This window comes from Antechinus flavipes, chromosome 2, assembly GCF_016432865.1.
Source record: "Antechinus flavipes isolate AdamAnt ecotype Samford, QLD, Australia chromosome 2, AdamAnt_v2, whole genome shotgun sequence".
Classification (NCBI taxonomy): domain Eukaryota; kingdom Metazoa; phylum Chordata; class Mammalia; order Dasyuromorphia; family Dasyuridae; genus Antechinus; species Antechinus flavipes.
In genome coordinates this window covers 662,063,022-662,090,249 of record NC_067399.1, presented here as the reverse complement: position 1 = coordinate 662,090,249, position 27,228 = coordinate 662,063,022, and the positions used below count along the sequence as shown (strand labels likewise).

Genomic DNA, 27,228 nt, shown 5'->3' with positions numbered 1-27,228 from the left:
AGAATGTCAGTGACTTCTCTCCGCTTCATTATGTTCAATGCGTGATAAGATGATTTTCCTCAAAAAAGTCTCAACACTTTGAACACTGAGACAATGCAGTAACAGGCAGTGACTGCCATCAGCATCGATGACTAGTTTTGTAAGATTTGTAAAGCCCTTAAAGCATCTCATTTGATCCTCACAAGCCTGCAAGGCAGGTGTTGTTTACTATTAGCTTGTATTAGACAGATGGGGCATTGGAGGCAGACAGATTAAGTGATTGATGCAGGGTCACACAGCTAGTATCCAAGGGCAAATTTGAAACTGGGTCTTCCTGATTCCAGCCCAGAATCACTTGTTTGACATTTTCAACAATTAAATGTCTTTAATATTTTTATCTTTATTAAAAAAAAAGGTGAAATAATCTCTCCGTGATAAATTATCTTGGAAAGAATATTCACTGGAGCAACTGAAAAAAGCTTAAATGAAGGTTCCAAGAGCAGTGACTGTTTGCCTTTTTTGTGTGCTCTGGAATAAGTGAAGCCACTACTCTTCTCTGAATGTGATTAAATGAATAAAATAAAATGCACAGGATTACACAGGAAACCAATGACATTGAGATAGTCACCTACTGTATGTGTGTGCACATAATCACACACCTGTGCATATGCATTCAAAAAGTCCACAAATCCCAGATTAGGAATCCTTGGAAATTAAGAGTGAGGAAAAGAGGGAGAGGCTGGCAGGCAGACTGCCGTAAGTCTAATCAATAAATGGACACATCTTTAAAGTGCACACACAGAGCATGTGTTGGTGAGCCATTTCCCCCAGTGGTAATTAGATGCTGTCAATAAGCAAAATTTGGGACACTTAGCAAGCCAGTTTGACAATGCATCATTTCAAAGGGATCTCTCCTGTCCCACGAGATGACTAAGACAAGTTTTAAATGTACAGAGCCGTCCGTATTTGACACGAGACAAGATGTGCTCCGAAAGAGACTTCTTGAGGATGTTTCAGGGGAAGGAAAATGGCCCACCTGAAGTGCTCAATAGAGAAACATGGACATTTTGCCTTTTAAGGAATAAAGCAACGGATGCAGTTAATTTGATTACCTTTGTTAAGCCAGGTGATGGACATTGATATAAGGAATTTGAGCATAGCAAAGCAGCTCCAGTCCAAGCCCCTGATGAGGAGTCACTTGGGGCAATGGGGGAGTTGAGGACAAGAGCCTTGATTTCCTCACACTCAATCCAGAGAGACTCTGGAGTGTGGGAGGCTAGCAGCAGGGTTTGCATCGGGAAAGAGGACAAATGAACACCCCACAGAAGGAGAAAGGGATTTCTGGCAACAAGGACTTAGTATTTCAGGAAAATTCATGGCTTGGATCCTTGAAAAGTTAAAACAACTTAAAAAAAGCAAACACCCAGACTTTCATTGCGAATGCCAGCAAAAAATGAAGCTGCGTGGAAGATGCCTTCATAAGATCTGAGCCCAGACTTAAGGAAGCCGGGAGGGAAACCAAGGGGGGAGCAATTCGAAGCCCCAGGAATGGTCAGCAGGAGAGGGCTGGGCAGTGAGGGCTAGAAAGAACTCTCAAGGGCCTCTTACGTTTGATCCGAGAATACCGGAGGCTGCACAGTAGAAGGAGACAGGGCCAGAGCCACACCTGACGACGGTCTTTTGGCAGCCAAGTGGTGATGGAGGGGGGTTGGGGACAGAGTGGAGGCTGGCAGGTCCCCCTTCCCCCAGCAGAGTCCAGGCGGGCACCCACGGAGAGGAGGCGGCTACACGGGCTTGGCTGGGACAGGTGAAAGAAAGCCGAGGCGGACGGCTGCCCGAGAGTCCCTGCTGCTGCCTGACAAGGGGTGACCCAGGCTTGATCAGACAATCTCTAGAATTTTCCTCGTACTGGGCCAGATCGGAACCTTCAAACATCTGCTGACAGAAGTCATTTCTAAGTGTTCTTTCCTTAACCGATCCCTTTAAGTGATGGAGTTACATCGTTGGGCTATTTCTCCTAATACTCTCTAGACTCTATTCTTCTAAAAATATGAACTTGGAAACAATACAGCAGAATCCTTCCCCCTCATCCATTAAGAATGATAAATGATTCTCGATCAAGGTCCTATGGGGTAAATGAAAATCATCCTTCATTTACTCTGGCAGAACCCCTGATAAGAAAAAGTCTCCAGTGAGTTCTGAGACAGGGATCATCGACACCTACAAACCTCAAGGTTTGTATTCCTTCAAGCAGCCAACATTGAACCAATAGTTATTACATGCACCACACTACAGAAAAACAGAAAAGGGCTCCAACTCAAGAACTTTCCAACCTAATTGGAGAGTGAAACAATAGAATGTATGGATTAAATGCAGGATTATGCAGGATTACATATAAGAACAAGTACAAACTGTAATCCCTTTTGGGATTCCTTATTTGGGATTCCTTATTTGGGATTTTGGGAATCCTTATTTGGATTCGTCTCATGCTTCACCAGAGCATTCGGAAACAGTGAAGAGCTCCAATTTGTTGTAAATTGTATAGTCACAAGAAAAAGAAAAAAAAACTCACAAAATTCTTGTGAAAACCCTTGGGAACTGTGCCCCAAGTTAGTAAGCTGCCCTTTGACTTAATTCTACCACTATCAGGCTTGTACCCCAAAAAGGAAGAAGAGGAACCATAAGTAGTTTCATAGTAGCTCTTTTTATGGGGGCAAATACCTGGAAACTAAGAGGGTGCTCATCAACTGGCTAAGAGTGCGATAAATGATGGTCCACAAAGATAAAGGGAACAACGCCGTGCCATAAGAAAAAAAGATAGGATGATTTCAGAGACACCTGAGAAAGCTTGTATGAACTGATGCAGAGTGAGGTAAGGAGAACCAAGAGAACAATACATATAATAACAAAAATAAACAACTTCAAAAGACTTAAAAGAGTTTCAATCTATATACAATGCTCCATTTACAATTCCAGAGGCTAGAAGATATAAGAAGCTACCTATACCAAGCTACCCAACTCTGTCCAAGGGAATCACAGACTCAAGACATGTTTCTGGACACAGTCAATGTGTAAATTGGCTTGACTACACATACCTGTTAAAAGGTTTGGCTGTTTTTTAAAATCTTGGTATGTGTGGGAGATAAAAAAAGAAAATGTTTGTTAATTGAAAAAAATTACAACAACAAAGCGCATAGAAAAGAACGGAAATTAAGGTCAGAAGGAAGCTCAATCAGAACAGCTTTGAAAGTAATGGGAGAATTCTTTTTGTATCAAAATATCCCTCTGTGTTATTTGGTGAATGTTTCTGAAAATCTCTAACTAAATCAGTAAAAGGCCCCCAAATTAATATCTGACTCACAACATATGTGAAAAAGAACTGTGGATGTTAGTTTATTTAAACTAACATAAACCCTGCAAATGAAAATAGAGAAAGATCTGCTTCTTACTCCTACAAAATTAATTTTTGTTACTCTTTGGGAACCTACATATTTCAACAGAGGAATAGAAAAAGAACTCACTTGCTGTGGATAACACATATTTTGTTTTTCTCTGAGTTAAGATACAGTTAATAGACTTATCTTATGAAAATACACTGAAACAAGGGTTTGAGTTTGAAAACTAATAATGTTTTAGTATATTCAGTAATAGTTGCAGATTCCTAGTCATGTGAAATGGAGTTTGTTACTGTAACTGTTATAAAGAGAAATCTGATTTCGCTTAGTGGCTGAAAGAATGAATGGGAACATTGCCATTGATACTGTGTATTTTGAGAAACTTAATGTTAGAAACAAACCTACTCATCACATGAAGATGAACATTTTGTGTTAAATATAGGTGTAGGGATTTTAATCAAATACTTTGTTATTTTTATCAAATGATTAATGTTTTGTTTGTTATTTAAAAAATTCTAAATACGAGACAAGATCTCAAACACCCCCAGCGATTCGCTTTTCTTTACTAAACTCCAATAATGAGATGGACTTGCTCAAAGTTCTACCTCCCCTATATGTTCTATTTACTCCACATACCTCCCCATTTGCTCCCCCACCTCTTCTCAAGACCACTGTGCCTCTTCAACTACATCCTCCCTCCCCGTTCCAGAATATCTCTGGCAACTCAGCTGCCAGTCAAACACACATGTCTGCTAGGTGGTGCAGTGGACAGAGAACCAGCCCTGAAGTCAGGAAGACTTGAGTCCAAATCTGGTCTCAGAAATTCTGGCTGTGTGATCCTAGGCAAGTCACTTAACCCCACTGCCTCAGCAAAAAACAAAACAAAACAAAAAAATTGTTCCAACATGCACAAATGTCACAACAAACCCTACTATTCTCCCACAATTTATCAACCTGAATCTTTCCTTTCTTTTTTAGCCAAAAATCTAGAAAAAGCTGCCTATGCTTGTTTCCATACTTCCTCCTATTACTCAATTCCCAAAAACGTCTGCAATCTAGATTCTAACTTAATTATCCAACAGGAACTGTGTTTTCCAACATTATCAATGATCTCTGCACTGAGTCTTTTCTCCCTGGCTCATTATATCCTGGGACTGTACCACAAGGCCCTGTGCCTCCATAACTCTATAGGTTTCATTATTCCAATAACTCATTTAATAATATAACCAGTCCCAGTCTCCCTCATATGTTCCTGTCCCACAGCATCAATTTGCTTAAGATTGATTTCAAACTCAACTTTTCCAAAAGAGAAATCATTAACTTTTCTTCCTCAAGCCTCTCCTCTTCTTAATTTTCCCTTTATCCTCTAAGTTGTTCAGATATACAAGACTGCTGTTATCCCAACCTCCTTAATTCACTCATCTCACAAATCCATTCAGTTGCCAAGCTGTTACTTTTTCCTCCGCTGCATTTCTCAATCCATCCCACGTCAGCATATTGCAGAGGAAAAATTCCCACTAACCACCTTCTAGCGTTAAGTATCAGGACCAAATGAGATCAAAGTATTTTCAACACATGTTAAAGTCCTGAAGACGTCAGGCACAATAAGTAATTATGTGGATGGTTATTCAATAATTAGACAGAAAAACCTCAAGTTGAATTTTCAAGGAAGGTCTCCTTACCGGATTTTGAGACGACTCCATTTCCTTTGGCTATGCCAACATAAACTAGAATGTTGACAACATCAGAAACTTCGATGTGAAGATTTGTTGTTCCAATGTCATGATCTTTAGCAGCAGCCACACCTGTGTTTAGAATAATATTTGAATTGTCCTGAATATCTGCTTAATTTTTATACCTCTTGTTATGTATTAATATACAATCCTCCCCCCCCCCCCAATTCAAATTCACAGCGACTAAATTATTTCTGTGTTGGGTCTAATTAATTCAACTTAAAAAATATGCCATAAAACAAAAGGTTCAAATTCACAAAGTATGTGAACATCTGAAAAGGGGTTTTTAATTATTATTTTATAATTCTTACAATAGGCTTTTCTTTCCTTTTATTTGGTCATACTACATTATTTGTAGCAGTAAAGTAATTTCTCTTAACAGGTTATAAAAGTAACAAATTCCTAAGCACGGAGAAAGCTTACAAGGCAAGTCCTTATTTTTAAACTTTGATACTGAGCTAATGATGAATACCACAAAAAAGGAGGGGGGGAGAGAGAGAGAGAGAAGAGGGTAATATTAAGAGAAGTTTTGAAAGGCCGTAAAAGACACAAAATCATTTTTAATGTCCTATCATTAAATGGAAATCACCAGAGCATTCAGCCATGTGTCTGTGCAAAAAGTTCCATGTTTTTTTCCCCAGCAGTGAGGGCTACTCACCATATGCACTACACAACCTGGGTCCTAGGTCTGGACGAACAAAAAATCCAGGCAAATGGGAGGCCAAATTGAATTTTCCTCCAGGATTACAATATTCAGGTAACGGCAGGCTTTTAAACAGATCATCATACCTGGAATGTTATAATATTTGAAATTTGTTTGGGAAGTTAAAATTTTCCAAGTGCTTTCAATCTTATCTCATCCAACTTCCCCAATAAGCCCCAGGAGCCAAGAAGGCACGAGATGTCTGTAACATCAGGCGATAGTCAAAGTTTTCCCTTGACTTTGACCGAGTCTGAGGACAAGGTGAGTGATAAATTCCAGAGGGAGCAGGAAAAGGAACCAGAGACAACTTTCCTGGATGACCTCCTACCCAGAATCAGACCAACTGGATTCTTAAACCATACCCTCCCTGTACCACTGCCCTCCCCTCATTATGGTCTCAGAAAAGCACAATAAGGCAGCAGAACAAACAAAAACACAAGGCTTGTTCCCTTGGGGGCTTCCAGGAGCAGGAACTCCATTAAATCTTCTTCTAAACCCAAACCCCAAACCCAAAGATCCCCTTTGTTTGAGCTGAGGCTAAGGTGGCTGAGCCTTTTCCTTATAGGAGCTGCCTCTTTCCTTAATGCCTGAGTAGCGGGGATTTATCCTACACCTGGGAGTCAATTCCCCATGGTACCACTAATAAACAACAAGTTTTATCTGCCATAATACCTTGCCGGCATCATAGCTTTGAAGTCTTCTCCTGAAGGGCAGTCTTTGAGTTTTAAAATAACTGTTTCTCCATTTTTCATTTTTTGACGTTCTGTAAATACAGTGATCATCAAAAAGAAAATGAATTGCCTTATTCTTTTTAAACAATGTAGAGGAAGGAAGAAAAGAGAGATCATTCAAAAGTTTTATTCTGATTATTGCATGTTAAGAATTCACAATTCCTTAACTGAGTAATCAGGATGCCTACTTCTCTTTGAGGCTAAAACATAAGGAATAATTCCCTGATTCTTATTCTTATGATTCCATAATTCCATAAAATTCTCCTTGAGAGGATTTCTTGAAGCCTTTTATTTATTTTAAACAATTATACTACATGTTTGTAGAGTGACTTTTTTGCTTTCCAAAATATTTTGCTTTTATTTCTTCATTTGACTGAAGAAATGCTTTTAGTATCACCCCCAAATGAATCTGGGACAGAATACTTAAAGGATTTCTTTCACAGATGACATAACTAAAGATGTATTCGGGATTAGAACTCAAACCTCCCAATCCCTCATTTCATAGACAACGCTGTTTCAATCTGTATGTTGTCAAAATTTAATTGCCTTCTAGAAATATCACTAATTAGCAACTTTCACTTCCGAAGCTATATTCAACAACAAAATTACAGAGAAATCACATACTTGAAAAGTCTTCAAAACCATCCCAGAATTCCTTAACGTTGGTGTTTGAAGTAACGCTGTCTTTGCAATTCAGGAGATCGGCGTGGTGGTTTCCAAAAGCGAGACTAATGGACTCTGCTTTCCACAAGCCGATGTTCATTTTCTTGTGAATACCAGAAACCATTACAGGCTTGTTAACAAAAAAAAAAGGGGGGGAGGAAGGTTAGAATCAAGGAGAATTTAAAACATAATCCCAAATACACAATTCATAATTAAATTCTAATTACAACTGCTCAGTATTTTTTGACTCGTATTTTCCAAGGGTATCTGCCAAAGAAGTCTAAAATTGAGAAAGTAAGTCTAGTTTCTTGCCTTTCTCACCTTTTCTAAAAATGTTTATGTGTCACCTAAGGGGAAGAATATGTGTCTGCCCTAGTACCTAAAAAAGCCCATAGTAAAGAGAAGGCATTTAATAAGATGAATATTAACTGTAATTGGATAATGTGAAAACTTTTAACCTCCATACATAACCGCAAGGGTGTATTCTAACAACATAAAGGTCCAGAGTGTTAAATTTTAGTAGTCTGGAATACTCAAACTTAATCAGTTAGTTAAGTGACAAATCTTTACTAAGCACCTAATCAGGGATTGGACTAGCTACTAGAGATATAAGCACAAAAATGAACCATTGCCTGGCCCTTAAAGAGCTTTTATTTTGTAGTGGAAGACAATTGTGTATGTAAGTACATATAAAATAAACACAAGGTGTTGTGAGAGAGGAAGGCAAGAGAAACAAGTTGCAGTCGGTGGTGTCCTCTTGCTACTCTCCTCTAACCACCTTCTTGTCAGCAATGGTTCCTAAGGCTCATTTGACTTTGCTCTCCAGGATGTCTGGCTCTAGAATGGTACGATATCACTGTGGTTACTGGTGATGTTAAGATTTTTCTTGTACAATTCTTTTGTGTGTTGTCACCTCTTATTCTCTTCTGCTTTTGTTAAGTACCTGTCATTTTACTGTTCTCATTTTTTGCACAAAACTTTCCTTTATTGTCTTTTTTTTTTTTTGAAAAAATTACCTGTCTTTACCATTCTATTATTTTCTTCTACTTCTTTGCACTGCTCATTTAAGAAAACCTTTTTATCTTTCCTTCATAGAGTAAGAGGTGCAAATTTTGAGGGTGTTATGGATAGGGTTAGCGTCAGAAGTGCACTTATGGTCATTTCTTCTATCATCTTATTGTCCCGGGGCATACTAGGCAAAGACACTGGAGTGATTTGTTATTTCCTTCTCCAGTGGATCACCTCGTCAGAATTCTCCACTATGACCTGTCTTGGCACATGTCAAAAGCTGCACTGAGCTACTCAAGCCCCACTCTGCCACAATCTGGGGTCCGTGAGGCAGAGATAACATGATACCTGACCTCAAAGAACAGTTTACTAACAGAGGAATAAAAAAACATGGACACAAACAACAATTGAGTGTTCTCATTGATAGAGATCAATGAATCTGAACCTACTGGGCAAGACTGTCTAACACCCCAACACAGACCAAGCTATATTCACAAAGCAGCTTTTTGGGGAAGTGTTTACCTTGCTAAAACCACTTACCTGGCCTTGTTTCCAGCACTGTTTGAAAAGTTTCCAATTATCGTTATTCTTGTGATCTTGGAGCCACAAGACTTGTTTCTCACATATCCATGAATGTGGCACATCCTCAGACAACTGATCCCCCTCATCTAGGACAATTGTTTGGCTGTCTTCAGCAGCCTCCTCTTCCACTTCTTCTCCTTCAGCTTCTTCTCCTTCTGCTTCTTTAGTTTCTTCTACTTCTTTTACTTCCGCTTCTTCTGCTTCTTCTTTTTCTTCTGGTACTTTTGCTGCTTCTGCTGCTTCTGCTGCTTCTGCTCCTTCTGCTGCTTCTGCTGCTTCTGCTGCTTCTACTGCTTCTACTGCTTCTGCTGCTTCTGTTGTTTCTGCTGCTTGTGCTGCTTGTGCTCCTTCTGCTTCTTCTGCTGCTTCTGCTGCTTCTGCTGCTTCTACTTCTCCTGCTTCTCTTGTTTCTTCTGCTTCTCCTGCTGCTTCTGCTTTTGCTTCTCCTTCGCCTGCTTCTCCTACTGTTTCTGCCGCTTCTGCTTCTCCGGTTTCTTCTGCTTCTCCGGTTTCTTCTGCTTCTCCTTCTTTTCCTTCTTCTGTCTTTGAGGCTTTATTTGGTGGGATCTTATTTTCTACAACTGAAGCAATGATGTCATCGAGAATGTTTGGCACAGTCCTTCCAGTTTTGGCGCTCTGTTGATTTAAAAAGGAAAAAAAAAGCACAATTTATATCAAAGCACTTTCTTTAAAATGTTCCATCTTGAGAGAAAAGAAGTATTTTAAAGTATATCAAAAATAATAATTACTATCAATTAGGTAATTAAAAGCTGTACTATAACTGCATCCTTTTGGGGGGCACATACTTAAAAAGGAACTTTTGACACTAATTCATTAATTGGAAGATTCTACAAAATGCAGTTTCAAAGTTTCTTAAGTTAAAATAAATTACAATGCACAATACAAAAGTTTGGTAATTTAGTTTCATGATTATTTATGGAGATGCTGTGAGAGAATCCCTTTAGTGACAAAAATATCCAGAATAATTCAATTTCTGAGGCCCTGAACAACACCAAGTCACGTGGCAACAGACTCACCGGGGCGGCTGTGGAATACACGGGAGCGAAGGCAATGCCTGCATCTGTGGAGCCGACGCGTAGCTTGCCTGCGGTTGTGGTCAGTAAGTCTCGTAAGGTGGATCCTTGTTCGTTATTCTGGGACACAGCAAGGGAGCTTGTGCCGTCGTCGGGAGAATCAGAGTTATCTTGGTCTTGTTCTTCATTCACAGGTTTTTCAAGGGAAGATTCTTTGTTTTCTGAAACCAAACATCTTGTAAGCTTTTTCATGTGACTACAACACAATGTTTAAGTGCCACTAACATCAGCAGCCCTCACTTTCTAGATGGGGATTAGCATACTGTTAACACTAGTATTTTTACTCCCTGGAAAGCAAATAGTCTGAACACAGACAGACTTTCCTGAACAAGTCAGACATTCAGGAGAATTTGTACCTGTGACAAATGAAGGCCAACTACAGCTAAGTGGGGTGGGTGTTACGGATGTAATCCACTGGTGGCCCTTCCAGCACACTCAAATACAAGTGAGTCTTGAAGGCAGATGCCACCAGAGGAAGACATCTATAGCATAAGGAAATAGGAAATACACTGAAATTCAAAAATATATTAATAAAAGACATGTACATTAGTCTAGAATGTGAAATGCCCAGCCCTACCTCTCCCTCCCTCCCCATCCTCCAAGGTCATTACCTTCCTTTTCTTCTCTGGCTTTCTGTTCAGCCAGATCGGCTAACCAATGGAGTGGAGACTGGGATTCGGGAGGAGTTGACTTGCTGTCGGTGCTTACATCACTCTCAGGGCTAGTATTTCCAGCAGCCTCAGACTTTTGAGGGGAATCCAGCTGCTGAGACTCAGGTGGGCACAGAGAAATTTTGTTACTGTGAGTAAGGACATTCTGCAGAACCTATAGGGAAGAATTATTGATTGTAAAAAGAATTCATCTCCAATTCTCCAAAGAAGTTCAACATTAGTGGTTACATTTTCTTATATAATAAATTTATGCAACACAAGTCAACAAAACATTGTCATGTATATGGGTTTGAAAGTTATGAAAGCTGACATCTTAAAAATGAATTTTAAAAATTAAAGACTTCTGACTCACCTGAGACACTCCATTCACCGCAGGAAGTCTCCCAACTTGTATATTCGGTTTGTTTGAACAATGGCAAAGAGATGGATTATCAAATTTTTCTCTAAGATTGTGCATCGCATCTAGAAGATCTGTTAAAACTTTAAAATAAAGCAGTAATAAAAGAATTACCACCGATTCTTAAGACTATAAGGACTACTCTCACAACTACTCTTTCTATTAAGATCTGGACCCCCATCTCTTTGCATTAGGTCTTTCCTGTTATGCAATGGGAGGGGGGACATCCCAAGACTTCGCAGAGTACAAGCTATATAACGGCCTTAAGAGTCACAGTTTCTCCCGACTCAATCATCTCCTCTCTGACACTTCTCAAAGTAGTTCTTCCTTCTATCCCTGTTACAAAAGAAACAGGTTTCTATCTCTTCAACCCTGAACAACCAGGTTTAGAACTTGGGTGGTGACTTTGATGCCTCCCCTCTTTTATTCCCACTGCTGTGACTTTCAGAACATCCCAATGGTCTTCACTGTTTTGCTTTTCTCCCTTCAACCTGGTTTTGATACCCCTTTTCAGATGTATTTTCCTTTTTCACCAAGATCTGACATCACCTCTTCTTGTTTCCCCTAAGTCAAAACTTAGGGGACTTCCCAGGCAGTCTTATCTCCTACCACACTGCCCAACATGGCCTCTTTGCTCCAGTTAAAGTGGATTTCTTAACACCTTGACACTTTTTTCCTGGCTACCCCTTGCTGAGGCCTGCTCTAGGCATTTCTTAGGATTTCTTGAATCTCAGTTCCAGATTCTCAGCTCAGATTTAGATCAAGGAATTAAGTGGCTGGGGCAGTGGATCTAAGGAAACGGTGATGCTTCTGATTGGAAATGACCACCCAACTTCTTTGAACTTCACTAAAAACTTTGTTTCCATCTTCCTTAGGCACAGAGGTGTCATGATGACCTAAATCCAACTCTCATCTTGCTGACAGACTTTAATTGTCGCTTATCTAAACCTGGGTCTTCCCTGGTCTTTTGCAAATACTAGGAAGTTAATAAACATTCACTAATTGAACTCTCCATTCTATTCTGCCACAAAATAGAATTCTGGGCAATTAACATATAACTGAAAGAGCAGATTCTAATTCTAACCAGTTGAGGTTTATTTCTTACCAGAGCCTGGGATGATCTGGGTTGGCATCAAGTGTTTGTGATCATGAGGCTGTCCTTTGACACATTTCATCCAAGCATACAGCTCTTTATCTAGAAAACAACACAATTTCTACTTTTATTTTCAAACATGGCTTGATAATTACTCTGTTTATCTTGGAGTGCACAAAAAAAGGATCCAAAATGTTCCATCAACACTAAAGCTGGCTTCCTAAAGGTTTTAGATGCATTTCTCACATTTCTATGAGTTCCCCAAAACAGTGAAAATAAAAGATGAATGAAGTCAATGGCATGCCTCAATGACAATGCTTATCGGACATGCGAACCTTCCGCTTCCTTTGTGATGACAGCTTCTTCCCTTTGATCTCCCTCTCCCCTCCCTCCTGCCCCATTTAATTTGGGGTTCAAATATACTATCAAATACCACAGAATTTAGAGCTGAAATGAAACTGTGATATCTGTCCAGTTCAACACTTTATTTGCAGATGAAGAGGCTGAGGCCTAGGGAGATAAGAGGGAAAAACTCAGGATCCAATTCTAGTCTCCACTGACATCAGATCCACAGCTGTTTCCACTTGATCTCCAATTATTCCTCTCCCCACTTCCGCAGCTGAGTGGAGGTCAACAAAGTGGCTGTGGGGATTGCCAAAGCGAACTGTGATTTCAAATGAGCAGCGACACAGACATGGAAACAGCCACAGAAATGGCTGTCGCCTATCCCTCCAGCCTGCTGCCAACCATTTCACCAAACCAGGTAAAACGTTCCAGGAGTTAAGAGTCGGGCTGAGGCAAAGCATGGGCCCAATGTTGTGCCGTTTATGGCACAGATATTCTGCCAATAGAATTCAATAAAAATTTCTTACAAAGTCAAATTATTTCCCAAAGCTTTGGGTTAGTATGATATTTATCAACCTCACTTACTGGGAAGATTTAAAGAAAATGACTCATTGCTGTCATTTAATTATTTTCCTAACAATCAAATCCACATGGACAGTGTAGAATGTGGCAATTTTTGTAAACGGATATGGTAATTTCAAATTCTTATGACCATTAAAAAACCCCCAAATTTTGACAGCCTGACCCTAAATGGGGGAGTCCCATGACATTGACAAATTTATAAAATCATAAAATATTAGTCATTACATAATAGTAAACTGCCTCTAAGATCAATTGAGAAAAATATATATTCATAATCTTATTAGGGCAACTGCCACTTTCTGTCAAGATTAGCTCCCTTTCCCACAAATTCTCCTTTTCCATGTACTGAGAAGATTAAGCACTGTGATATCCATCCTACGAATGAAGTCAGGCCAAACATATTTCTAGTCTTTCAAAGGTGACCACCACATAAGAAGCAGGATGAAACTCTCAATGGCCAAAAATCTACTCCCATGGATTAAGTGGCTTTTGCCATTTGTTACTCTTTTGCTGTTGTAACCAGTTAACAATGACATCAGCAAAAAAAAAAGTTCCGAATAAAGAACTGGACACTTTTGTCCTTTGCTTAGCAGCCCACTCTCCCCTCAGACCCCACTTGTGTCCACCTGCTTGCTATCTTTTGGAGCCACCACTTTGTTCTGAACCTTTCCAAAGCTTGGGGTCACCTGGAGCAACTGATTCAGAGAGGCAGCTATGCCATGTTAAAGTTACCAAAACACATTAGTTTTAAGGGTTCTTAAAACTGGTGGGGTCCATGGAAAGATTTCAGGGACTTGGCAAACTTGGATTGAAAAAAAAAAATTACATCTTTATCTGAATTTAACTGCTTTCCTTTGTAATGCTATGTTATTTTATTTTACTCATTTAAAAATATGTATCTGAAGACCATCAATCTCCCTAGACTGCCCAAGGGGAAGGGGGGGGGTCTATGCCACAGAAAAAGTTAAGACTCCACATGCCAGCTCATGGTATATAAACTGACCTCTTGTACTCTTCCTCTCCTTTGCTTTGTAACAATCCAAGCAGACCACAAATCCACATTTTTGGCAGACCCAATGAATATTAAACAACGTTGCTTCACATGCATCACACATCTCACGGACGCCTCTCACTGCTCTTTTCCAGGCAATTTTGGCTGAAATGCAGAATAAATAGAATGAAAAGTGCAGAAATTGAAAGGCAAACATCTGTGTGATACAATACAGAACTGATGGATAAAGCTAATGAAGACCTATCACAAATTTCTACAAGTTGTCAGTTTACAGAAATATTCATAATCACATTTGAGCAAAATATTTCAAATCTAGACATTACATGGACCAGACTCAAAACTCACCTATCTAATGATTTTGAACAATGAATGATTTCTCTGTCAGACAGATGCATGTACAATGAAGTTAGTACTGCGCTCTCTAGTCCATCAATAAACATTTACTAAATGTCTATTAAATGCCAGGCACCACGCTCAGTGCTGGATACACAACCAGAGGCAAAGACAGAGCTTGCCCTCAAGGAGCGTATAACCTAATAAAGAGAACCAAATAATATGAGAATAATCAACCCACTACACTCTTCAAACGCCATGAGTAATAGAGAGAGTCGGTCAGTGGTTTCCAGGTCAATCTGACCCTTCGTGACCCCATGAGGGGTTTTCTTGGCAGATCCTAGAGGGCTTGGTCATTTCCTTCTCCAGCTCATTTTACAAATGAGGAAACCCAGGCAAACAGGGGGAAGTGACTTTCCCAGGTCATTCCATTAATGAGCCTCTGGGGCTGGATTTGAACTCGGGAAGATGAGTCAGTTGCACTGACTCCAGGCCCAGCTGTGCCACTTCACTGCTCACAGAGCGAATTAGGACCCTATAAATGTTAAGCCTATGAGGAAATGAATGGCAATGCCCCAAGCTAAAAAGCTCGGTGAGACAAAATTTATAGGCACATCCATATAAAGAACAGGCAGCAAATCAGGACGAGTCAAATCCTGGAAACTAAAACACAATTGAAACAACTTTTGAGAATATGAAATATCCTTACCATCTTTTTTCACCCAGGACAAAGCTATTTTTTCGGATGTTACTAACTGACAAAACTTATCACCAATAATATTCAAGATATATTTGGAAGTCTCCAAGTCTAGTTCGTCATCCTCATAATTTTCATGTGTCCATAAACTCAGGGCTTCATCATCATATTGGTCAGGAGATGAGAAGCCATCGATTCTGACGACTCCATTTTTACTGAAGGACAATCTGAAACAAACCGTAACAAAACAGATTGTGAGTATAAGGAAATATAAATCTATTTAAAAATTTTTATTTAACGTAAAAGGGAAACAGAAGGAAAGAATTAATTTGGTTTATCTTTCATAGAAGTAAAAAAGTGGGGAAAAAACATGATGTAATGAATATGTTCAATTTACATCAATCAAGTGCTATAAAAGCATTCAATTTGCAAGTTGGAAGGGACCACAAATGGGATCTGTATTATCAGGGCAAAAGATAAATGCCACTGATTTTAGGTTATTACAAGAAATGATTTTTTTCCCCCACAAGGCAAAATACAAATTGCCCTTCTGTCCTAAAGACAGAATGACAATTATGTTGGCGTCACAGTTTAAAAAAAGCCAACTGTTAGTGAAATGCAGTTTGACGCAAGATATTTTATTTAAAACGAATTCAGGAATTCTAGAGTTGAACCTGACTGGGTAATATAACAAGCAGAAGGACCAACGATTCAAAATGAGATCAAGTGGGGAAGGAAAAGAGCACCAAACCATAGCCACAGGAAGCTTCAGAAAAGTCTTCTGCTTGGTGATGGCCCCCAAAGTGAACCTTTTATGGCACCTGAGAAAGGTTGGCCACAAATGGAGGGGGGCAGTCTGGGCAAAGGCCCCCAAAAAGGGAGGTACAATGCCAAGCATTAAGGACAAAGAAGTCAACTGAGTTATCAGCTATTAAGAATGCATGATGGAGTGTAACGGCAGTGAGTCCAGAAAAGGCTCCTGAAGGCAAATTGCAGTGGATTTAAATGCCAAAGACATTTCGTCCCAGAAGCGACAGGAAGACACCAGAGTTCACTTGGGGAATGCCATTGTTAGACCTGTGCTTTAAGAATATCACGTTGGCAGAGGACAGACTGGAAGAAGGCAAGTCCAGGGAAGAGATGGAAAGATCACGGGTGGTATCTATGTGAACGAGAAGACCAATGTGGCTGATGTTATGGAAGTAGAACAGACAGGACATTGGCAAGCGACTGGATCCTGAGAAAAGGGGAGGAAGATGAACAGAGGAGCGTGCAGGCTGTCTTTGAAGTTGGAAACTAGAGCAGCTGAAAGGAAGGCGGTGCCTTCAAGAAGAATGATATGGGTGAGGGGCAGAGCTGGTGGCACAAACGAAGTCCTGCTGCAGATGTGCCATGTTTGAGAGGTCCAAGGGACACCGGGTAATGCCCGGCAATGTAGCTGGCGATATGTGATTGCAGTGCAGTCCAACCCCAGTTGGACAGGTAGATCTGGGAGCTATCTGCTTAGGGATAACTGAACTCAAGGGAACTGAGAATGTTACAAACATGCAACTGGGTCAGAAACAGAATCTTGAAGGGCACTCACAGTTTATGAGTAGGACATGGAAGATGATTCAGCAAAAAGACCGAGAAAGGGAATGTCTTAAGCAAACCGCAGCGGCTTGCTATTGCCTCTAGGACGAGATATAAATTGCTGTGTTTGAAGCAGGGCATTCAGAGAGAGCACTGTCCTGCAGGCTGCCAGAAGTTAAAAATATAGAGGATATGGGAGAAATAGGATAAGATTTGGAACCGGAAGGAGATTTTCAGTCCAAAAGAAAATCAGTGTTTTCTCCGGTGTCCCAACAGTGTCTGATGTAGGACTGGAACCCAGGCCTTCCTCACTTCAAGTCCAGCACTCTGCTTATGCTGAGGTGGTCAGGAAAAATGAAGCCTGAGAAAAGACCATCTGATTGGACAAGTAAGATGACTTGTCCTTTTGAAGGGAGCAGGCTGAGCAGAGTGACGGAATTGGAAGATGGGTAGGGAAATAGACGGGAGGCTAAGAGGAAAGGTAGATGGGTTGGTGGGGTAATAAGGAAGGTGGGAGGACCTAAGAAGAGAATGAATGAAACTGGGGATGATGGTTGGATAACTCTAGGAGGAGACGGGCACTGGTGGTGCTGAGGGCCCAAGTGGCACGGTTGTCTTCAGGAGAAGAACAACTCTTTTTTTGTTGAGAATGACATGGAGAAGTCTTGTATTTCTATTCAGAGGGGATATTGGATGAGATTTGAAAAGATAACACAAAGAGTAAAGCTTGAATAGCTTGGGGGGAAGGGGAAGGAGTTGAAAAGAAAATCAGTCAGAGATTAAAAATGTTTTTGTGAAGAGCTCAGGCTCATTTGTGATTAGATAATGAATCTATAATGGAGACAGCAGTTGAGTAACATTCCTCTGCATTTAGTAGTCCCGGGACAAAACATGAGGAGAAACAACAAGGAGGCAAAGGCTTGAAGGGGGGAAGGCAGTTTATAGTGGAAATTACATTAATTAAAGGGAGGAAAGTGAGGATGATGAAGGAGAAGAACAAGAAGGTCACAGTGAAGATACAACGTATAGAAGGACGGAAGCAGAGGGACAGAAAGATAGTTGGTTGAGATTAGAGAGAATTTCCTCGAAGTGCAGCATGGAGGTTAAATAATCGCGGTTGATGGCAAAACCCAAAGTATCTCTTTTCCAGATTGAGTCATTGCAACCGGCAGGCTGGGTGTTTGGGGGGACATCCACATGGATGATTATGTCCCAAAGCAAAAGGGACAGTGATTGGGGAATTGAGAAATCCATTAACGAGTACTTTTAAAATCTCTTAAGGGATTATAAAGACAAGGTGGTTTGTGAAACAGCATGGGCTCCTGAGGATGACAGTTCATTCAAAGAGCCAGGTGCTGAATTCTTTAAGAAAGAGGTAACAGGCGACTGTAATAAGGATGTGGACAAAGACGAAGGGAACAGATATTGATGAGGGGCCCGCCATGTGCCGGGCACTGTGCTGAGTGCTTTAGAGAAATCTCACATGATCTCCACAACAGCTCTGTGAGATATTGAGGAAAAGAGGCCCCCAGAGGCTGGGAGATGTCTTAAACTGGGGCGCTCTGGATGGCCGAGGTAACCCTCCAAGGAGAAGGGCTGCCGAGCGCTACTGACAGAGGACAGACACGGAATAAGGAGGGACTATTATACCAACTTGTTCTTTTGGCTCAGTCTGCTGGGCAGGCAAAAGAGAAGCCCCGAGTTCTGGACAGGGTGGAATATCTTCTGAGTAAAGCCAGGCAAGATGGAAGGAGCGCCAAAGAGAACCTTCCAAAATGAAGGAAGGGAAGTTTGTTAACAACAGAACAGACCATTCATTCCAGACGCGATGGAAGGGAGAGCCAGAGTGGGCTAGGAAGCAAATAGGGGTAGCAGGGCTGAGGGAGACAGAAACGAGGGGAGCAGGAGTCTGAGGCAACAAGGGCTGGCGCCTCAGCTGCCGGCCATTCTGAGTCACAGGGGTCAGAAAGAGCCACTTGGGGCGCAAGGGGCACCTTCTGATGGGGGATAATCCTATCTCCTTTGATTGCATTACATGTAAAACCTTCATCTAGATTAAAATAGCCATCATTATATACAATTCTACTCCACAAGGATAAGTGTAAGCATTAAGCCTGAATGACCCTTCCATTATATTTTATTACTTCTAAAATCTCGGCTGTTCTGGTCATTTGCTTGGTCGCTGTCCTTTGTTTCGGAAGAGGACCAAAATGACATCACTGTGTTAAGAGTGGAGAGGCAGTGTTGTGTCTGACTGTGGCCAATCAGAACAGCACGAGTCCAGAACACTCTGCCATAGGTTGGACACAGAGTCCCTAGGAACATTTGGGGAGGCTTCTCTAATTTTGCACATTTTGCAATTCTTTTGGCTAATTCAGTCCCGCTTTGCTTCTAGAGCACAGCCCCTTCTCTGAGGAGGGCACGCCATGCGGGGCAATCCTGTGCCAGTGTCTTATGTCATACATTCAATTCTAAAGTTCTTAAGAGAGACCTTGAGAGCATCCTTGTATCGCTTTTTCGGACGATCTGGTGAGCGCTTGTCCTGAGTGACTAAAATGATACTCTTTTTGGCAAGCACACATTTGGCATCTGAACAATGTGGCCAGCCCAACAGAGTTGGAATGCTTGGCAGTTTCGTTTGAGAAAGGACCTCAGTGTTTGGTAACTTATCCTGCCAGATGACCTTATCAATCTGGACATCTCTGGGAAGTATACTGCCAAGGTAGGAGAACTTATCCACAGCATTCAGAACTTCACTATTTATTGTCACTGATGATTCTGAGCATTTAGGGTTAACTCTCTATCTGACTGGCTTGTACCCATGATGACAGCAGTGCTTTTCCCTTGCCAAATCACAACTGGCTATCTTTTAACAATGCTGAACAGTGGCTTTGCCCTTTCTTACTCTGGTCCTTTACTTCCCTGGCCCCCTCTCTGTTCTTCCATATTTTACTACTGTTTCCAACTATAAGATGAACTTCACCTTCAGAGTGAGAAACAGGAGGTCTTCTAGGGTATAGACAATGAAATGCCACTTCCCATTTTTCTTCAGCTTTCATTCTCACTACTTTCTCTTTTCTCATGACTAACCACTTTAGCTCGCTCTTGATCTTTTCCACTCCCATTAACTTGCCGCCTTCTTTCCTGGATTCCCCTTAACTCTTCCCTCTACATTGCCTTGAATTTTATTTTTGTTCCCTAGACAGTGGGGAAAATTTCCATTGATAGTTTCTTCTCTTAAGCATCCATTCTGGTACATTCACTTGATCCAAATACTCCCCCCTCCCCCCCCCACCATTCTAAATAGTCAAGCTTGGTGCTAAAATAATCAGATTAGTTTTCTCTTTGGAAAAACTATTATATTAGAGCTCATTAATGACTGATTATCATCTTAATAAACGTTTCCTTTTAGAATTTTGCTTTTCGAACCAAAGAATGTCCAATTTCAAAGTACATCTCAATGTGTAGTAGCATATTAAAAAAAAGAAAAGAATGTAATTCATTGGAATGCACTCTCAATATTAGTTTACCTGCTCAGGTTTCTAAGTATTACATGATGTTGTAGCTTACACCCAAATTAAAATTCATCATGACTTCTACCACAAAGCATCAAAAATTATTTTAAATTACTTAACAACTACCAGAAAGCCATTCTCCCATACGTGAAAGGATAATAGCATTTTCAAAAGCTACGGCTGAGAAAAACATCTATCTCCTGTATACGTGTTCAGTTCAGTATTGTGTATTCCTTGTTTGCCTCTGTAATATGATCCCAGTTTGCTGTGTTCTGTCATGCAAAGCTCACAGTCCAAGGGTTTCTCCCATCTTCCCCCAAGAAAGAACATGCTTCAATTCGTACTATCATTTCTACTTACCGTCGGAAGTAGTAAAATCTGCAGAACACAGGAGAGTGGGTAGGTTCTTCCCCTTTCTTGCTTCTAAAAAGTCTGCATTCTCTGCATTTCTGGAGATTGGGACCTATTTCATAGCAGGAGTCATCCTGCAAAAAGGACTCCCCAGTTTGCTTTAGCTTCTTGACTTTACGCCAATCTTTTAATACGGAACGGGGGATGCCAGCTGTAAGAATCACACAAAATATGAATTACCAAGATTATGACAATGCAAGATAAGTAGCTAAGAGAAGTAAATATAAAACAGCCCATTTAAAAGTATAAATGATTGAAACTGCAAATTTACTATTTTACTGCCCTTAATAAGGATGTGATGCTGGTCACTAACAGTACTGAGGATATCATATTGCCCCCATATTGACTCAGAAAATCACCTATTATCTGTCTGACTATACTTTTATTTTGTTAAATGTTTTATAATTATATTTTAATCTCTTTCGCCATGAGCTGGTATTTGAAACCTGCTCTAGATAGGAACAGAACTGAGAAGCTTAAGAAATTTCTTATAAATTATGTAGTTGACTGAATAACAATATGCAAAATTTGATTGCTAAAATGGTGTTTATTTCAAAGTTTGAATCCAGAGAAGATCTATATGAATGCATTAGAAAATGGGAGATTTTAAGATTCGAAATCTCTTAGAATTGGCACTATCAAATACTTGTGCTATTGAAATAACTACTCCTTCCTAGCTATAGAAATTCTAAAATTAAAAAAGTACTTCCTAATTAATGCAGACAGAAATGTGGTTTACATGCAAATAACTGACACAGTAAGGAAAAATACTCTGTGATGTAAGGCACATTAAAGATCATAAGAACACGCTTCTAAAAGCAAAGAGCAGTTCTTAAAATCCAGAAGAGAATTATAATTCCAAAAATCCTATGTTTCAGTTCAACTTTCTAGGATAAAAAGATGGTTTCACTTGGGCAAATAAGGAGGAGAGGGGTTAAGATACACACACACACGTGTGTGTAGTAAGGATATGTGTGATGCAACAGAGATCAGTGGGAGCAAGACCCAACAAAAATGATATCCTCAGAAAGCAATCTTAGTCTTAATCAAGATTATTAGATCTTTTTAATTGGGAAAAGAATGAAAACATTCTAAATGTTAGAAACAAAAGAACCCGATTCACAGAAATTTTATTTCTCTAATATTTAAAGGAAAAAGAAAACAAGAGTTTTAAGTACCTAAAGACACCACCCATCGAATCTGCCATTTTGACTTCTAAGAAACACCAGAGCATCTCTTGCTGAAATGATTACACCTATTCCTCCAAATAAGTACAGGCAGATCCATTCAAGATGCTTTTGCATTAAAACAAAAGTAGAAACTCTTCAATGTCACTTTTGAAACTTATCAGATGTTTCCCATTAAAAAGAAGCTACATTTTCTGAATTGAAGCTCATTCATAATGGAGAGCAGAGCAATATTCTAATCCTGAGATTTTATCTTGTAAAAACTTGTTGGGTTGACTTTTTCACATGAGCTCAATTGCTTTAGCTAAAGCCTTGACTGAATTTTCTCCCGTCTTATCTGTCTACTCATTGTCAGAGAAAAAGTGCAGTTGTGGAAAAAATAAGCACACTATGTTTAAACTACAGGGTGGCCCATTTAAAAGAGGCCCCAGTTGCGAGCATTTCTAGGCTCCGTGCCTGGATTTTCCTCAAATTTTCTGCTCTTTTTGGCTGCCTCTAACTTATGGCAAGGAGCCACTTGGATCTGTCCACTTGGGGGTGGGGGAAGGGGCTGAGATGAGGGTGAGGGTGAGACTCAATCACTGAAAATTTCACTAAAGATTTTTGATGAGGTCTGCACAAATTGGGTATTATTTCCTCTTACATCATTCGACCTCAAAGTGAAAATTCTTTCACAGCTTATATTGTTTAGTCATTTCTCTGTCATGTCTCTGTGACCCCATTCTGGAGTTTTCTTGGCAGAAATACTGAAATGGTTGATCATTTCCTTCTGCAACTCATTTTACAGATGAGGAAACTGAGGCAAACAGGGTGAAGTGCCTTGTCTAAGGATACACAGCTACTAAGTTTCTGCAGCCACATTTGAATTCGGGTCCTCTCAACTCCAGGACTGGCACTTAATCTACTCATAATCTACACTAAAGATCTCAAAACTCAGAATATCACAACAATACTGCTTTATTACCAAAAGATTTTTAATTTGCCAAAGAGATTTCCAATCATCTGGACCTTTCTTTTTAACTTTAGCAAGATGGGTGAACAAAATAATTACATTTTCATTTAGATCAGGAATCAGACTCATAACTAAATTATCTACACGTATCATCTCAGTGGTAAAGGGTAGAAAACAAAAGCTAAAACAATGGCAGTCAGAAAAGGAAGCTGTTATCCCAAAGAGGCAGGATAGCTCCATCAAGAATGGACATGGCAGCCTAATGCCCTTTCTTCATTTGACAGGGTTGCTTGTCCATTAGAATGTGACAGTTAGTTTCCTAAATGTTAGATCAGCCATTTCAAACTTAGAAGGTGGAACGATACAGCTTAGCTAAATGACAGTACGGGAAGATGGATTCAAAGCCAAATGAGTAACTGCCCCAGACTATTGACATCAACAGAATCACCTTAGAATATCTTTTAATGAAACTGAAACTAATCCACTGGATCAAAGAATCATATCTAGAAAGATGTCTTCTCTGAATCTAACAAGACAGAACTGAACTTTGTAAATCTAAGATGGGGAGAGCGTGCCTTCACAGGAGTTCATCTGAAAAAAGGGGGCAGCCTTATCAAGATGATCAGTATCTTTTTAATTGGGAAAAGAATGAAAACATTCTAAATGTTAGTGAAAATTTTATTTCTCTAGTATTTAAAGGAAAAAGAAAACAAGAGTTTTAAGTACCTAAAGACACTACCCATCGAATCTGCCATTTTGACTTCTAAAAAACACCAGAGCATCTCTTGCTGATATGATTACATGTATTCCTCAAAATAAATATACAGGCAGGTCCATTCAAGATGCTTTTGCGTTAAAGCAAAAATAGAAACTTGTTGCTAATGCTATCTAAGTCAGCAATGTTACAGAGCAGAACCAAAGCTAGCCTGAGACCTGTAGCTTGCCCAGATTTGGGGAGGTGACAGTCCTATTTCACACGGCCAGGTCAGACCTCCTCTAGCTCTGGGTACCTCTTTTAGGAAGGAAGTGGATACTGTAAACGCCATGGAGAAGAAGGCAGAGACAAGCAAGATAAAGTGCCACAGGAGCCAGGCTCAGCTCAAGGCAGTGGGGCTGACCCAGCCGCATTTTCCCAGAGTGCCCACACAGAAAGCCTCATTCTGGGGGCCACCTTTGGAAGCAGTCAGGACTCAGAAGAAGGGGGAGAATTACTCCTTGCTGGTTGCTAATTGAGGTGGACTCCTGGTAAGATACTGAACCGGGATGAAGCCCGAGCTCCTTTGTGTCTCTGAGAGAAGAGATGATCACAACATGTGAAGAGCGAGAGCTCTCCTCCACCAATCCCATGAAGGAAGCAAGAAGAGTGTTCTCCTCTAGCTTCACTTGACAAATAAGGAAGCTCAGACCCAGAGACAGAAGGGATCTGTCTAGTGAGAGGAGAACACTTCCCTTCCTACAGTTCAGGGATTTATTATCAATGAAACTTTTAAAAAGGCACATGTCTGTATTATCAAGCAACCCTTTTCAAGAGAATAAAATAAATTTAAAACCTCAAGAGTAAAAAGCATTGAAACATTAATCAATAAATAAATGTCAGCCATAAATTACATTCAGCTTGCCCTGTCAACAAAAGTATGTTCCTGACCACACACACAAAAAAATCATTAAAATCATCTTTAATGCTAAAAGGATTCTCAAATTAAAAACATCCTCTGGTCATCAGCAATGACTGCTGCTTACTATCGAGTTAGAGTAAAGACCAAGCACAAGGTGGGAGGGGCCCCACCCGACCCAGGCAGGAAGATGGCGCACTCACCGCTGCTGCTGCTGCTCGGCAGCTTGAGCTTGCTCTTATCCCGAGAACTCCTGCTGAGAAGGCCGTTGGGCCTTATTTCGTCCTCAGGTTCGCCCTTTCTCTTCTGTAAGTCATTCTGCTTCTTTTTGTAGGTGGGCTTGGGCTGGCGCTTGGTCCTCTGCTCAGCCTTGCTCTCGCTCCCATCTGAGTCTCCGCTCTCAGAGCCGGACTCGTAGGTCCTCTTCAGCTTCCTTCTGCCAGCTTTATCGTCTCTGGCCTTCTCTCCCAGGACCTTAATCTCCATGCTGCCGTGTAGCTCGGTAGATGTGGAGGCTATGAGATTGACAGAGCACGGCTTGATCATCTCGGACACGGTGCTTCCTGGAATCTCCACCCGGTTAGTGTTTTTGTCTTCCTCGGAATGTCTGTTGAGCCAGGCCTTTTTCAGCTTGGTGTGGTGCTTGGGCTGTTTCTGGGAGCTCTGCCCACTGCTAAGGGTGTGCGCCTTGTTCCCCAACATACTGCGGCCGACAGGGATCTCGAGGGCAGTGAGACCCGGATCCGGCGGGCTTTTTTCAGTAGGAGGCTCGTCATCGAAGGTAAGAATAGCTTTAAACTGGGCCGCAGCCAATGCAGCCTTATGTTTCTTCAAGTGGATAAATTCTGCTGAGCTGGAGAATGGGCTGCTGAGATGGGCTGCCCTGTTGATCTTGTTAGTGGACATTGTCGGCACGACGCGGCGTTCTTGCGAGTGGGCTGTTAGCTGACCCACGCTCCTTGAAGAAATGTACTGTAGAGATGCGGGGGCCAAGATCGGAGTCGATAAGGAGTAGGTTAACTCTGAGCTACCCCAGCTGGAGGTGTTGCTGTTGGAGGTGGCAACAACGGGGGTTATGTCCGCTTTGGCGTTGCATGTAAAACTGGTGGTGATAGGCACAAGGAGGGGGCCAGAGACGCTGCTCTGCGAAGCGGCGTCGAAGCTCTTCTCGTACTGGGCGTGAGAAAAGCTCGAGTTCGAACTGGGAAAGAGGAGTCTCCCGGCATCTCTGGCCTCTGCCATTTTCCAGGGATCTGCTGGATTCAGGCCGGTCGAGGAGCTGCCCCGCTCCCGGGGCATTGGCTGCATCATTGGCACGCCGTCGTACTTCATGCTTGAAGAGGGACGTACGATGACAGAGGCTGTGGCGGGGGCCAGCGACTTCCCGCTGGGCTTCTCCATGTGCCACAGGGACTTCTCACTGCCGAGAGAATGAGGAGACCGCCACATATCGGACAGGCTCTGGTCAGGGGCGATCTTGAAGGCTGCCTGAGCATCTTTTGGCTCGGGCACTAGAGTTGGAGGTTTCTGTAGCTCTTGGAGTTTTCCACCAGCATTTACTGGCAAAACTGGAGTCAAGGTTGGAGGGGAAAGGCTGTTATAGGTGCTTTCCTTTCTCTCCAGACCGGGATGGATCGGTGGGTGAAAAACGGGTGCTCTGTGTAGCGCAGGCATACTCCGCATGGGGTTCGAGGAAGAAACCGCCAAATGGGTCGGACTCCGACAGTCACTTCCAAAAGTAGCCAAGGAGTGCGTCGGGATTTGCTGGGGAAGCTGCTCTACCATCTTGCCTCCCAGGCCTTCTGCCTCTGGTTGGTGTTTAATCAAAGGCGGGGGCTTTGAAAGTGACGGCATAAATGAAGTCAAGGCTTGAGGATTGGGCACTGTAGTGCCAGGACCCAATTTGTCCATGTACAGGGCGGTTATCTCTTTGGGCGGGAATGTTTGTGGTGGTTCATTCACTACACTGTTTGATATAGTGGTGTAATAGTTACTTGGTGGTAAAGTCTGAGGCGCAGCGTGCTGCATTTGATACAGGTTTGACATGTCCCCATCTATGTCTTGTTTAGAGGTTTGGCCGTGAGGGCTGGAAGAGGCCAACGGGTTGATTCTGACATAATTTTCTCTCTCCGCCTCGAGAGTCTTCCTGGTTGTGAAAGGGGCAACATCAATACTTTCCTGAAGGACCCTTTGGTGCTCCTCTTTATACTGATTCAGCCTCTCTCCACTCTCCTGAGGTGGCCTCTGTAACTGAGCCATCATTGGATCCACAAAATGCATGTGTAAGTGACTGTCTTTTCCAGCCGCCATTCGCTCCAAATCATTCTGGGTTGGTGCGGGTACAACAGCCCGGAGAGGGTCAATATAAACGTTCCTCTCCAATTCTCTGTAAGGAGAAAACCAGACACGGAGCATTCTTAGTCACTTTCTCTTCCATAAAAGTTTCTATTTGGTAAAAAAATAAGCTGTCATGCCAGTATAAACATTCTTTTTTACACATCCCATAATGGTACCCAGTAAATCAGAACATAAATTAAAACAAAAGGAACTCAACTTTTTAAAAGTCTAATTTTGTGGCATTAATTTAAAATGCCTCAGAATAAAAGGAAGCACATAAACATAAGGTATTTAAAAGTCTTAAGCTTGGCAAACTTACTCTTTGTGATGATCTACTAACGTTTTTGACAACGGTGGACTAGAATGAGTTGTCATTTTAAGGGGCCGTTGCGGTTCTGCACTGGATGGCCTGACAGGAATGTGACTCAGTAACCCAAGACCATCAGCAGAGGTCACAGGGGTGGGCTGATGTAACCAAGGACTGGGAGTATTCTATTACAAAAAACAAATCAAACTTCAGTTACCACAGGAAGCTAAACACAGTCAAAGAGTACGCCTGTAACAGCAGTATGTATACAAAAGAGTATAAACTTTAACAGATCATGTGCACAGCAAGATCTCAT

The 27,228-nt window shown here is 41.3% G+C and overlaps 1 protein-coding gene across 4 annotated transcripts in view; it reads right to left on the bottom strand.

The window, feature by feature from the left end:
* The window catches only part of JMJD1C (jumonji domain containing 1C), a 114,997-nt gene that overhangs the window by 6,139 nt on the left and 81,630 nt on the right, over positions 1–27,228 (bottom strand). For 3 of the 4 annotated variants that reach the window (XM_051982600.1, XM_051982602.1, XM_051982599.1), the window contains 14 exons: positions 26,925–27,097; positions 24,472–26,654; positions 20,466–20,667; positions 15,031–15,245; positions 13,980–14,132; positions 12,062–12,151; positions 10,912–11,039; positions 10,500–10,713; positions 9,832–10,049; positions 8,753–9,430; positions 7,166–7,334; positions 6,483–6,573; positions 5,766–5,896; positions 5,057–5,179 (listed from right to left, as the gene is read on the bottom strand). In XM_051982600.1, the coding sequence (XP_051838560.1) occupies positions 5,057–5,179; positions 5,766–5,896; positions 6,483–6,573; positions 7,166–7,334; positions 8,753–9,430; positions 9,832–10,049; positions 10,500–10,713; positions 10,912–11,039; positions 12,062–12,151; positions 13,980–14,132; positions 15,031–15,245; positions 20,466–20,667; positions 24,472–26,654; positions 26,925–27,097 (4,768 nt within the window). The remainder of the gene's footprint in view (positions 1–5,056; positions 5,180–5,765; positions 5,897–6,482; positions 6,574–7,165; positions 7,335–8,752; positions 9,431–9,831; positions 10,050–10,499; positions 10,714–10,911; positions 11,040–12,061; positions 12,152–13,979; positions 14,133–15,030; positions 15,246–20,465; positions 20,668–24,471; positions 26,655–26,924; positions 27,098–27,228) is intronic. The other variant, XM_051982601.1, reaches the window with a different exon arrangement.